Raw genomic sequence first — 15,029 nt, forward strand, 5'->3', positions numbered from 1 at the left:
GGCAATCCACTCACCTCAGCCTCCCAAATGCGCGGGATTACAGGCTGAGCCACTGAGCCCGGCTTGCAATAATAATTTTAATATCATTTATTCTTCACTGACATCCAACTCTGTGTTATCACACACATCATTAAAATTCCCTCATAATATGATTTAGCAGAATAGAGAAATTCTACACGTATACAGACATAACTAAATGATATGTTTCTGGAACTGTCAGATTGAGACTGATCTGACTGAATTAACAGTCCTGTTCACTCAAACTATAGTTTCCCATAGACTTTAGGTATTTTTTTTTTTTTTTTTAGGAAATTGATCAAGCTTTCAATCCTTGTAAAAAGAAAACCACTGAAACTGTAAAGGAATTCATCATCTGAATTTTTGGTAGTTTTCCTATTTTTTTTTAAGAAAACCATTCGTTTGTCTTACTGTTCAGATTTTGTTTAGTCTTTTTGGGTTTTATCTCATTTCAAATATGTGCTAACATAATTAGAATTTTTGCTATGTGCTTGGTTTGGATGGAAATAGTTCTTGAACAAGGATGTAGAATGTGCCTTTGGTAATTCCAAAGAATGGCACTCCAATTTCCAAGCAAACTGAGCCAGAGGTCACTGATGTTTGCCAAAATGCAGCTTTTTGTTCTGTGTCATGACTTCTAGTTTGGACGCAGAATATCTCTTGTTGAGCTACAGCCTCAAGGAGAATGTAAAACAGTCAGTCATCTAACTTTAAATTACTTTGCTTTGGTTGGCTCATTATTCTATAGCATCATTGCTACTTAAAGATTCCATTTTTATAGTCCAGTTATCTTTCTGGACTGAGTTCCATGTTTTAATATCCATTACTGTTATTGGATTAGAATTGAGCACATCAGCTTAAAAGGACTAAAATGGTATTATTGTGTTGTAGATGGTTCTGGGAATGGTACTTTGATTTATAGCTTTGGATGTTCTTTTTTCTTTATTTGAAAAAACATAAAAGCCAGTTTGAAGTCATTTACCTAATTTAATGGATACATTTGCCTGATATTTTATTAATGGAGAAGTGCTATTTGCCACTTGGAAGCAATCCATGGTCTTGTACGAATCCTGCCAACATAGAGGGGACTCACTTAATTCCTTCATTGCTGGCCATTTGTGCCTTTTAATTTCAGTCCCTGCTCTGTGAGGATAGGTCTCCAAGAGTAAAGCAGTTAATCCCTTTTCTGTGATTAAACAACAAAAGGAGGAAATCAGAATAGGGATATGAAAAAAAGTGTTTCATGTTGAATTATTATTCCGTCTTGTTCAGCAAAAAATGAAAATGACTTGCTAAAAAAGATTTGCAAGCAGTTTCTATAGAGACTAATAATGGCACGACTTACTGATATTTTAAACTGGGAGTCTCAACTTTCATTAACTTGCGCCTTTCCCCTGCCCTCCCACTTTCCCACCCCATCCCCATCAGCACTCAGTATGTTGGAACTGTGGAGTAATTTTCCTTGGACTTATTTTATCTCTCTCTGCTCTTTTACATGAACAAAGGCAAAATAATTTTAATGTTGTTTGTATTTATTTGCTATATTTGCTAAGCTCAGAGTAAAAGAAAAGGGACTTCGATCTGTGGTGATAAGCCACAGTGTTATTTTTAAAAATTACTATATTGGAATTTGCTAAGCTTTATTTCTATGTTACATATCAGCATAGATTATTATTAATGATTTTTTCAAGTTTTGAAATAACTGTTTTCTGTTTTCTTGCTTCAAACTTCTTTCTGCACATTTAGTCGACTGCATTCAAACAACCTCCACTGTGACTGCCACCTGGCCTGGCTCTCCGACTGGCTTCGCCAAAGGCCTCGGGTTGGCCTGTACACTCAGTGTATGGGTCCATCCCACCTGAGAGGCCATAATGTAGCTGAGGTTCAAAAACGAGAATTTGTCTGCAGTGGTAAGGGAGAAAGAAGGGTTGTGCTCTTGTCTTATCATATGCTATTGTGTAGCAGAATGGGAAGAGGACATGCTTCAAAGTTTTCGGTGTTGCTCACTAATATGTACAACTGTGTAGGCACTAATCGCTCTATGGAAATCATCTTTTAAGTGATAACAATATTGGTACATTGACTGGCAATTACTGATTACTTTATGCAAATTCTGACTAAAGATTATATTCAGTTTTCACCTCTGGGAAAATATAGGAAATTCCCATATTATGCTTCCACTTGTGACTCATTATTTTTCCTTTAAGTAGCAAATTATAGCTACTTTTATGTTAACAATTAAACAATGATTAGCTAATCTGGGATCCTTGCTGTGAAATTCAAAGAGCTATTCAACCATAGCTGCAAAGTAACAAAACACTTTTCTTGTATACATATATACTAATGGTTCAATTCTAGTTAAAACAAATAATGAATGACCAGCTGTAGCAATAAAAATTTGAAAACAAAAGTAAGACATGGGCTATGTGTAATATCAATAGCTATCATTTACTGAATTTTTCTGTATGCTTAAACACCAATCTAAATATTTCACATAAATTTACCTTATTTCACTTCCCTCAAAACAACTGTATGAGAAATGCAATATTATTTCCATATTATAGATTAAAATGCTGTGAAAAAGAATAATCTTGCCAAAGTTTACGTAGATCTCAACTTGTGTAATTTGAGTCCCTATGAATGCTTTGCACATAATATAAAATACATATTATATATACATATCCATTATATATAGATATCTATTTTATAAATATTGGGCAGAATCTGTTCACAAAACAATAAAACAATTTTAAAACATATATATAATGCATCATAAATAGTTGGTTTTAAAGGAAGGGTGGGGAGGGGTTGCTAGGATTTGATTCCATTTTATTGTTATCCTTTATATCCTTTTGTGTATTTTCCCATACATTTTATCGCCTAAACAAAAATTTCTTATAATATCTGGAATGTTCTCAAATATGTCTGATTGCTATTTTTGAAAAGTAAATAATGAAATGACTAACAATTTGTTACTAACCACTTTTTTCTCTTCACTTTTTCCTTCCTGTTTTCTAGATGAGGAAGAAGGCAAGTTCACCTTTCTTGTTTAGACTGAGGATGTTTTGTAAAATTTGAGAGCTTGTTTAGAGGGATAAGGTTAGCAACTAGCCAACAGGCCCTTCTGAGCACATCACCATCATTTGGGCCCTTCCCCAGCAGGTTCTAGAGGACAGTCCCTGCTGACCTCCAGAGACCATACATTTGTAGATGCTTATTTGGCACAGCCCTTTAAAATGGTGTGGTTTCCAAATATTGAGTAGTAAAAATGCATTGCTGAAGTAACTACTGATGCTAAAATTTTAAATCATGTGAACCCTCAAAAAGAATCATATAGATTAGCAATTACAGAGTGCCATGGTACAAATTGTTATAATAATTTCAAAAAAGTGGTAATTTTGAATCTATTCAGACATCAAATTTAGGATTATCTAATTTTCCTCCACGTTTTGGGGAACATAATTATTGGATTTGAGCAGCAATTATCTTTTACCAAGATGAAAGTCTTTCTGTTTTCCTCTCTTTTCTTTAGACAAAGTTAATTAAGCCACATAAATTTGATAAAGAACAAGCTCTCTTTAAGCTTACTAGAAATGAATATAGGTTAGTCTGAGATTGATGCTTATTTTGGGAGTTAGAAGAATTTTGAATAGAACTCTGATTTTGAAACTGAATTTAGCTTTTCTCTAATTTTTTCAAGTTTTAAAAATTACCACTTTTATGATCAATTTTTAAAATCTCATTTACTTCATCCCATTTGCTTTATTGACCTGAAAATATAAATGCATGCCTCCTAAAATATATTTTGAGACTATAGAACCGTTTTATGATCAGGTATTTAAAGAAATTTATTTCTGTCAATTGCTTTGTTACTCAAGCTAAGTCTGCATGTTTCACGATTATGAAACTGAGGAGGAAAAATATAATTATGGCTTATTTCTTTTTTTTAGGTCACCAGTCTTTTATGGCTCCTTCTTGCAGCGTTCTGCACTGCCCTGCCGCTTGCACCTGTAGCAACAATATCGTAGACTGCCGTGGGAAAGGTCTTACTGAGATCCCCACAAATCTGCCCGAGACCATCACAGAAATGTATGTTCCCTGAAATTCCTCCTTATTCCTCGACCTCCTCAATGAAGCAAACCTTGATTTTCTTTAGGAGATTTTGTGTTTCTCAAAGGGGCGTTTGGTCAGTTAGCTTAGACAAATGTTCCTTTCAGGAGTATATTGACCTTTACTCTGTTTAATTAATATGTAGTTTGTCAAAGTTTTCTTGCACAGGTAGAATGAAAAAGAATACGTTTTTTCCCCTTGAGTTGGAGTCTCACTCCATCGTCAGACTGGAGTGCAGTAGCACGCTCACCACCGCCCCAGCATCCACCTGCTGGGCTCTACTATCAGTCCACCTCAGCCTTCCAAGTAGCTGAAACTACAGGCATGTGCTACTACATCCGGCTAATTTTTGATTTATTGTAGAGACGAAGTCTCGACAAGTTGGACTGGTCTCGAACCCACAAGCTCAGACAATCCACTCGCCCCGTCCTTCCAAAGTGCTGGGATTACAGGCTGAGCCACCGAGCCCAGCCAAGGAATGCATTTTAAGGAAAAGAAAAATAGGACTTTCTCTCCCTTGAGAAGGTGTTATTAGGCTATTTACAAAAAATAAGACAAATAGGATTGTTTGTTCCTAGTTCAAACTTTTGGGCCTGTAGATCTGCTGTTGTCCATTTCCAGCTTATAGCAGTAGAAGTAAAAAGAGGGACATGGTTGGGGTTAACAAACCATAGAAACAAGATAGTTAAATGATGCTCTGCCTTCTTGAAAGCTCACGTTTTAGAATGCAGCTTCACTATCTTGTTTGATTGGTGATTCAATGTAAAGTTTAAAAAGGATAGTATTATAAAATCAAATATAAAGCTGTTTTAATTAGTGTGCATTTTGGCCTATTTGAGTCCATGACTCCCTCCATGAAAAGTTAAATTCTTATGATAAGGTATCGCATACCTATTTCGTATGCAGCTGCTGAATGCATTTCTATGTCCTTGCCAAATAGAAATCATGTGGATAAAATAAGGTCATATAAGTTGTAAAATAAAATGCTTTACCATCTTGAGAAGTAAGCACTAGGAAAAATATTTACATCAGTATTTATTAATTATGAAAGCTCCTCTTAACCTCCTAGCCTATCTTATGATTGTTTTATAGCTCTAAATTGAAAATAAATAAATGATTTTGGATGCTTTCTGTTGAAATAATAGAAACTTCTTGTGATAGCCCTACATAGCAAGCCAAAAAATTATTATTTTTTAAAAATGTGCAATTTTTGAAATGGATTTAATTGCTATAATAAAGTAACTGTTCTAATATACTCTATATGAGAACAATCTTAGCTTTTAAGACTTACCACCATTATTCTAAAATGTCTCAAATGTGCTGAGCAGTGTGCTTACCGCTTTGCAGTGTAAGGCATGCTTCTCGACAGCAGCTCTAGACTCTGTGGACTTTTGACACAGACACCAAATAATGTATGCACATAATAATATTCTCATCAAAATTTTAATTTATGGAGCATTACTTTACCTAGAGAAGACTTTTGTAAGTACTTTTTAGCTGAACCTTGAAAGAAAAAAAGATACAGTTTGGGAAGAGGTGGGTGGTCTGCCTGAAAGAGATACATCAGCAGCAAAGGGCAAGAGGTGGCAGTGAGCATTGTGTCTGAGAGATTGTACATTTGAACCTAAGTAAAATAACAGGTTCATGTTAAGGTGCATGGAAAATAAGACCCTAAAAAAGACACCTCCATCTAATTTTAAAGCCACAAATCACTGAAGACCTTCAAGCTTAGTCAGAACATATTAAATGTGATTAAGTAAATAGAGGACAAATGTAGGAAGTTTCCTAATAGGGGAATTGGATATTCATCTATCCACACACAAACATTTGTTAAGTAATCACTTGCTAGATTAAGGAACCATGAATACTCCAGAGATCTTTCATCAAGTGGCTAGCAAATTTGACCATTCAAATGAAATGGGGCCAGGCATGGTGACTCAAGCCTGTAATCCCAGCACTTTGGAAGGCAAAGTTGAGAGGATTGCCTTAGCCCACGGGTTCGAGACCAGCCTGAGCAACATGGTGAGACCTCATCTCTACAATAAATTAAAAAATAAGGCAGACATGGTAGTGCTTACCTGTAATTACAACTACTTGGAAGACTGAGGCGGAAGGATTGCTGGAGACCAGCAGGTCGACGCTAGGGTGACCGTGAGTATGCCACTGCACTCCAACCTGGGCGACAGATTGAGAACCCAACTCAAAAAAAAAAAAAAAAGAAACCTATGAAATGATGTACATAGTAAAAAATGTAATAAGAGATGAACACATCAAGTTCAAGGTACTATAGAGGGTTCCAAGTAGAGGGCAAGGTACAGTGGTGAACTAGATTCAGAATGTTTTAGTTGGAACCCAATTACCTTAACTACCATTTACTTCCTGTGAGACTGTGGGCAAGTTGCTTAATCTCTGTGAGCTTGTCTCTTCACCTAAAACTAAGAGTTGTTGTCATTCTAACATAAAATAATTGACACATGTAGACTCATATGTGCTTAAGTGCATAGTAATTGTTCCATAAATGATACCTCAATTATAGAAGCCTTTCTGTGGAAGCAATATATATACCTAAGGTAGACCTTGATAAATTGGTTGTAAATGAAAATACAGAGAGGATAACAGGGTTTTCAGAATTAGTATAACATAGTGAGCATAGGCAATAGAAATGAAAGTACAAAACTCTACGATACAGGAGCTCAGCTTGACTGATATTTCATACTTGAGATAATATAGAAAAATAAGTTGGAAAAATTGGTTGGAACCAATTCGTGGAGTGCCTTGTTAGTATAAGGAATGTAGACTTTATTTGGAACGCATTTAAAGATAGAGTTTTAATCTGAATCTTCTAAAATAATTAGTCTGATATATTTGTGCCAGTGATTTGGCAAAAGAAGAGCATGAAAGGCAAGAGGCTTCTTAGAGACCATTATGTTGGTCCTGATGGAGATGTCAGAAGAGCGGGAGTTAGTAATAGTAGGAATGGTGGTGTGGAAACAAATATAATGCAGCAGCAGAATTAATAGGATTTTGCATTTGATAAGATGACAAAGTAATGGAGAAAAATAAACCAAAGATGATATCAAAGTTTCAAGTGTCAGTGATGGGGAGGCAGTGGTTATATCTGTGTATAGGCTGAGGAAAGGACCAAACCCGGGAAGGAAGATGATGGTGAGCTCAATTTGCGAAATGCTGAAGTACCAGTGGCGTTCTTAGAGGTACTAAAATAACACACACTTTAATAATTTTGGAGCAAGCAAGGTAGGAACTTGGGACAAAGATTTTGTAGTAATTAATGTAATAATAACAAAGATGATACATGAAGCCATCAATTGACCAGTGGAAATGGCAAGAGAAGAGAAACTGAAACACCTAAATGAACACAGCAGAGTGCTCTGACAGGTGAGGGAGAAAGGGGCTTCTGAGAAAAATGATCTGTAGAGGCAATACTGCCGCGAGTTAACCAAGTTGAAGTCTGAGAGGTCGTCTTGGAATTGGACCAGCATATTGTTCTTGGAGGATACTATTTTTATAGAGTGGTAGGTTAATAAGCCACTTTTCAGAATATCAAGAAAAGTATTACTGATAAATATCAGGTAGAGTAGATATGGAATAGTTTGAAGACTTTGTCTAGAACTGACTTTTTTTAAAAAGACAGTTGTTATTGTAAAGAACATACTTGTATTCATTTAAAAATACAGAAACTTGGAATTATTAAGTAGTCATAAAGAATGAAATGAGTTTAGAGAGAAATGAAAGTGTGAGAGCTAAATAAGATATGTGTAGAAGCAAGATCATTTGGGACACGGAACGAAATTGATTAAATCCATATCATAGGAATGGAAAACAAAGAGCTGTTGTTGTAGGATGATAAAATGACAAGAGTAGGTTGGAAACATAACATATTGAAAACAATATGAGACAGTTAAAATGGTTATCTTATGAAGTATGAAGTATGTTTTATTTTTTTGTCATAATCCTTTTCTTCTACTTTGTATGCTCTGAGATTTTGTATAATGGTAGTATTAGGTGGCATAAAAGTTACACTAAATGATACGTCTCATTGGGTTTGCCTGTATTGAGGAGGTGTATCAGGTAAAGCTACTATAAATTAAATTTATAAAGAGAGATGAAAGCATGTGAAACTCTGGGTGAATTTTACTTCCCTGATTATTACATTATCAGCTTTATCAGTAGAGCATGCACTAATAAATCATATTGATCTTCAAGCCCAACAAAATACTTCCATTGTCTTTCATTATAATGGCAAACTTACTAGCTTAGTAACTCATTTCTTTTATTACCCTTTTATCTTTTATAAGAATAAAGAACATCAATAAGATTATTAAACGTGAAAGAGATATACAGCATCATTTTTATCTTTATAGATGGAAGTTTTTTAATACATGATCAGCTGAAAATTATAAACTCCCCCATATTACTCCAATATACTCATATTTTTAAAATCTAGATTTTACCATAAGTTTTCAGTGGAGTTCCTTTATTGCACATTGTCAGGTATTTTATTCAATAATGTTGACTTTATTTCCTACTTTGAGATGCGTCTTTATTATTGCAACAGTCTCATAATGTAATTATTACAAAAAAGTATGTATATGCTATATAGGAGGGATCAACTGCCTATAAATCTAGGTAAAGAATCATGGCTCATTTTTTTTCTGCTTTGTGTTTCCAACTACAAATTCATACTTCTGGTATTTTCCAAAACAACTAATTGTTAAACTATAAAAAGAAAATATGCTTTCAAAGTCAGAACTGTAGTCATTTGGAGACGAAAGATAGAAAGAGACTAACATTTATCTAATATCTGCAATGTTGGGTGCTTATACACACACATATCATTTGAAGTTCTCATTGTGTTGGGGAATTCAGCAAATTAAATAAAATAGGAAAATTGATGCAGAGGCATGTGCGAGGTCAAGGCTGGAGGTTTTCTCCAAGATGCCTAATTACACTGATGATTTTACCATAGTCCAGGAACTGCCTGTCCATTTTAAGTTAGAATCTGATTTTGACTCCACCGAATTGTTACATTCTGTAATTATATATGTATTTGTTTGTTTGCTTTTTCATACCTGTCTTTCCCACTACAATATAAGCTCTATGACAACAGGAACCAGATCTGTCCTGATCCCTACTGAATACTCAGCAATAAATCTAGTATCTTTGCACATAGTAGGTACTTGATAGATATTTATTGGGTGAATGGACAATTTGAAAATAATCAATTATTTATAGTATATTTATTTCTGAAAAAATGAAGCTATGTAAACCAAGATTAATAAATAAAACCAGAGAAACAGTTCATTATCTCCTTGCAGACAAATTGATACTTTTTAAGTGTAAAATCTGTAACAGTAAAGTTAGAAAAATAGAATATTTAATGATATGGACCAAAATGGGGATAGAATACTAAACATTTATTAAATGTCCCTGTTCCTCATACTAGTTTTTACTCTTTACATGATTTGCAATGGCCTTCTCTATTCTCAGCTGACCAACCCAGTGTCTAATAGGTACCTATTATGAGATAATTAATTCAGTCATCTCACCAATAACTCTTAGACATTTTTCTCTAAAAGTCACATTTACTCTGCAATGATGCTTATAGATATTTAACTAAATTCCTTCAAGACTGATAACTTCATTGTTAAATCACAATGTTGAAAAAGGAGGCCCAAAAAGTTAAGAAATTTTGGAAAAAGATTTGATTGTCAAGTAGCTAAACAATTTTTAATCCAAGATTTACTTAATTCCCAAGACTATATTCCTTCCTCAATTAAGCTATAGAAGAGAGATAGACATATCTTGATCTTCTTGAGATATCATAGAAGGACACATTGAAAAAAAAATCATGAAGAGAGGCTGATACTCAAAGAAATTTTAAGAAACTTACCTATGAAGTGACCTTATAAGGAGCAAAAAGGAAGAAAAGATATAAAGATATAGGATTCTTTGCAAAACTGAGAGCTGTTCTGTATTACTTTTTATCTGTATGTACTATAATTTCATCTTTCCCATTCTCAGTTAAATGTTCTCTTATTTCCCTGAATTATTTTTTTCTGCACAGAACTTATCACAGTTTAATGTGACATTCTGAATAATGGAAAACTATCATGTTAAGACAACAGGCATGCTAAGGGCAGAACCATTTCTATTTCCCTCACCATTTCTGCCTAAGACTTAGCATAGAATGGGTGGGGAAGACAGTGTTGAGAATAGGAGGAAGTGAAGGTCTTTGGCACACAATCCAAGAGTCTCCAAACTTCGGTTCTTCATATTAATAAAAAAAAAAAAAAAAAAAAGGACCACGATGGCAAAGCAATATGGGCTAATGAAAAAAATATATGAAAAGGAGGAAGAGACTATGTAACATAAAATAAAATTAAGGCCGGGCTCGGTGGCTCAGCCTGTAATCCCACACCTTGGGAGGCTGAGGTGAGTGGATTGCCTGAGCCCGCGGGTTCGAAACCACCTGGGCAACTTGGCGAGACCTCATCTCTACAATAAATCAAAAAATTAGCCGGGTGTGGTAGCGCGCACCTGTAGTTCCAGCTACATGGAAGGCTGAGGTGGAAGGATCTCTGGAGCCCAGCAGGTCGAGGCTGCGGCGGCCGGGAGAGACCACTGCACTCCAGTCTGGGCGACAGAGTGAGACTCCAACTCAAAAAAAAAAAAAAAGAAAGATAAAATTAAGTGTAAAGGAAGGAAGCTGTTGCTGTCTTGGAATCTGCCTTGCACTTCGCAACTTTGAACTCTGCTGCTTGTTCTCCCACAGATGCAATGCCTCAGCAAGTCTGTACACGATCTGGTTCGTGACAGCAGAATCATTAATAGGAAATTGATTATCTATATATCAAATCCTCAGAATTAATTTCTTAGATCACATTTTGAGGTATACAATTTTGAATGCACTGTGATGGATTGCTGTCAAGTCTATACTTAGTTCTCTTCCATCTAGTTATAGATTTTCTGTGGTGCATTGCCTTTTCAAACCATCATACAGAAATTTCATAAATCGTGGAGAATACTTAGTAGGAACACAGGTTGTAGCAATTTAGTATGTCTTGTTTTCTCTTATGTCTTCCTGTCTTTACTCACGGCTGCCTTTTTCAGGGCTCAGAAGCTGGAAAACTCACAGTTCTTTCTGTTCATTTAGATGAAAGAAGAAATTCAGAGAAATATTCAAATCATGGAAAAAGAAAGGGAGGTAACGAAGTTATCAGGCTTAAGCCATGTCTTTAGAGAGTTGCTTGAATGTTTCCAAAGACGTGGTGCAGATTCTCAAAAGTTATGACACTTTTATCAGACATACTGTTCAAATAGGTAAAATGTAAAGGAAATTCACTTTACTGAGTAAACTCACTGAACTACACTTAACTGATCTAGTAATAAAGAATGCTGTCATGTATAATGAACTATTTCTCCATGCAGTTTCTGCATTTGCACCTCTCAAAAGTTTGAATTTTTAATTCTAATAAATAATACTTACTCAGTTTTCAATCCACATATTTCAAAGTCACCTGATGTTCTACATGTAAAGATATGCAAGATAGCTTTGATCAACTTGTCTTTAGAAAGCTTATTCCATACTGGCAATTTAATAGAATTACCAAGCACTTATGAAATCAAATCAAACATGACTTTTTGATTATTTAGCATGTACTTAGTAATATCTCAGGTAACAGCACATCAGTCATACTGTGTAACTAGTTGATTTTATTCAAACTATGCCAACTATTAAAACATAATTGCAATATACAGTTTGATTAAATGTTTATAGTACATGTAGATTAATTTGTCGGTACTATTTGGAAGATATTGATACAATATCTAAGTAAGGCAAATGATAGCATTTTTAAATGGAACAGTATGAAAGAAATAGTCAATAGACAAACTTGATAGCTTGATGATTTCAAAGTAGCTTGATAATTTCAAAGTCAAATTGCACTACCAGAAGATAGCTTTTATTTATGTAAATTTAAGGGATACAAGTGAAGTTTTGTTACAGGGATATATTGGGTAGTGGTGAAGTCTGGACTTTGTAATACGCATTGTACCCATTAAGTAATTCCTTGTCTCTACTCCCCCAACCCTTCCAAGTTTCCAAAATGTCCACACTATATGTCCATTATTTAGCTCCCATTTTTAGGTGAACATATGCATTTATATTTCTCAGTTCTTTCATTTAAGATAGTGACTTCTAATTCCATCCTTGTTGCTACAAAAGACTTAATTTTCTCCCTTTATGGTTGAATAGTATTTCATCATATATACACCGCATATCCTTTATCAAGTTGTACATTGATAGACACAGGCTGATTTCATAACTGCTATTGTGAATAGTGCTGCAATAAACATATAAGTGCAGGTGTCTTTTTGCACAATGATCTCTGTTCCTTTGGGTAAATAACCAGTATTAGGAATACTGAATTGAATTGTAGTTCTGTGAAATACCTTCATACTGTTTTCCAGAGAGATTGTACTGATTTATATTTCTACCAATGGTGTATAAGTGTTGCCTTTCTCCATATTCTCACTAACATGTTACTTTTTTAACTTTTTTATAATAGCCGTTCTCACCGGTATAAGATAGCTTATTGTGGTTTAATTTGTATTTCTCTGATGATTAGTGATGTTGAACATTTTTTATATGCTTGTGGACTATTTGTATGTCTTTAGAAAAACGTCTATTCAAGTACTTTGCTCGCTTTAATGGGGCTGTTTGTTGTTTTTAGTGAGTTGTGGGAGTTCCTTGTAAATTCTGGATACCAGTCTCCTGTCAGGTCCATAGTTTGCAGATGTTTTCTCCCATTCTGAAAGTTGTCTGTGATTTAGTTATTTCACTGAGAAAGTAGTTTAAAACTTCTGAGGCAGGGCTCGGTGGCTCAGTCTGTCATTTCAGCACTTTGGGAGGCCGAGGCGAGTGGATTGCCTGAGCCTGTGGGTTCGGGACCAGTCCAGGCAACTTGGCAAGACCTCATCTCTACAATAAATTTTTAAAAAATTAGCCAGGCTTGAGTAGCGTGCACCTGTAGTTCTGGCTACTTGGAAGATTGAGTCAGAAAGATTGCTGGAGCCCAGCAGGTCAACGCTGGGGTGGCCATATAAGTGTGCCACTGCACTCCAGCCTGGGAGACAAAGTGAGATTACAACTCAGAAAAAAACAAAAAACAAAAAACTTATAATATATTCAACTCAAGGATAACAAAATGCAATAGAAAATAGGCAAAGTTAAGAAAATATTACAGAAGTGAAAATTTGAGCAATTCTTTTTTTATTTTGGTTCATAGTTTACTTGTTAACACCTGAAGCACTTGTTAGCATTTTGCAGTTTTACGTATTTCTGGTATTTTTGTTAGTTCAGAACCATTCACAGAATTAGCTATCCTATAACATGCCTTTGGCATTTTATTATTTGTGTTTTGTTATTTTTAGAATTTTGTACTCTTCAGGCTAGCTAATATGGCAATACTCTCAATATTTTATGTCTATTGCAAATATGATCTATATGTTGCCACAAAATACTATCTACATAGTATTTTTTAAGAAGCACCTTCTATCATAAGTAACACATTCTTTGTATTTACAAATTGCAAAGTATTTTGAAACTTTTCACTTTTCTTTATTCCTACTGAAACAATATAGGAAGCTACATATTCTCTATAGGTTAACAGAAACCTTTGTCATTTGTTTATAATATAGAAAATGCTTTTATTAATTTTAGAAAACATAAACCTAGTTTTAGATAAGGAGCTATCAATCTGGAGTATAGAGATAGAATAGTACATATTCTCAATTTTTTAAATATCTTCACAGTCATAGAAACTACCAAGGGTGCCAAAAAAAAGTATACACATTTTTAAAGATGTTAAGAAATATTAGATATAATTAGAAGTGTCTGGACACTGACGGTAACCACTTTGAGCACCTTTTATAATTGCAGAAGCCAAATATGACTTGTCTTCATCTTTTGTTATGGTATATATTGAGTATTACAATTTTAATACAGTTTTTTACTTTCTTCAGTTGTACACATGTATATATGTATTCGCCGTGCAGCATGAGAGAATGAAATTTTTTCTAGCAAATAGTATCATTTTGCCTAGAAATGTCATTAAACAATCCTAGATCAAAATAAAATAAAGCTATCATCAAAGTACATATACAAGCCAATATTATTTAATTCTTATTATGTGCTAACATTCATGTGATTATAAAAACAAAATGCCATGATTCTTTTTAAAATTTTTTGTAAGATGAGTAGTCATAATGTCATTTTATATAAAAGAAATTTTTTATGTAGGCATTATTCTTCATTATTTTTATTGCTTCTTGTTTTTGGATTATATTATCTGAAGTTTTTGTATCGTGATTTCATCAAAAGTGCCTAGAAAAAGATATAAAAATTTAGCTTCTTAGAGACTGCAGAGTGTCAATTCATTATTCAATATGGCCCTCCAGAAAACACATTTCTTGTTAATTCTTAGTAATCAATGGCCACACCCAGTGTACTCCTTGCAGCAACTTTGATAGTCCCACAGTAAAATTGCATAAGATAAATTATGTAAGATATATTTATACATTAAATTACACTTGTTGTTTCATTGCCCGTTATTGAGTTCACTATTAATCTTCGAGTGTTTTCATATTTATTTTGGCAGAGTTCCCAATTTTATATGCATAACATAACCAATCTTTAATTACCATTGAATAAATAGAATAATTATCTTTAAAAAGCTACATATATCATTACATCATGAGAAACTCTTTTTGATTAAGATTTTGGGTTCATAAAAAGAAAATCTTTTATTTGTATCTGTTTTCCCTAACTTATTATTTGAACTTAACTTTCCAAAATCTTATGTCTCTAAGACATATGTATA

At 34.2% G+C, this 15,029-nt stretch overlaps 1 protein-coding gene across 4 annotated transcripts in view; it reads left to right on the forward strand.

The window, feature by feature from the left end:
- SLIT2 (slit guidance ligand 2) overlaps positions 1 to 15,029 on the forward strand; it is a 387,750-nt gene that overhangs the window by 253,589 nt on the left and 119,132 nt on the right. For 2 of the 4 annotated variants that reach the window (XM_008054352.2, XM_021710554.1), the window contains exons 8-10: positions 1,765 to 1,928; positions 3,037 to 3,048; positions 3,969 to 4,107. In XM_008054352.2, coding sequence (XP_008052543.1) covers positions 1,765 to 1,928; positions 3,037 to 3,048; positions 3,969 to 4,107 — 315 coding nt within the window. The remainder of the gene's footprint in view (positions 1 to 1,764; positions 1,929 to 3,036; positions 3,049 to 3,968; positions 4,108 to 15,029) is intronic. The other 2 variants (XM_021710555.1, XM_021710556.1) reach the window with 1 other exon arrangement.

Source organism: Carlito syrichta, unplaced genomic scaffold (assembly GCF_000164805.1).
Source record: "Carlito syrichta isolate Samal-C Ts95f unplaced genomic scaffold, Tarsius_syrichta-2.0.1 Scaffold289796, whole genome shotgun sequence".
NCBI lineage: Eukaryota > Metazoa > Chordata > Mammalia > Primates > Tarsiidae > Carlito > Carlito syrichta.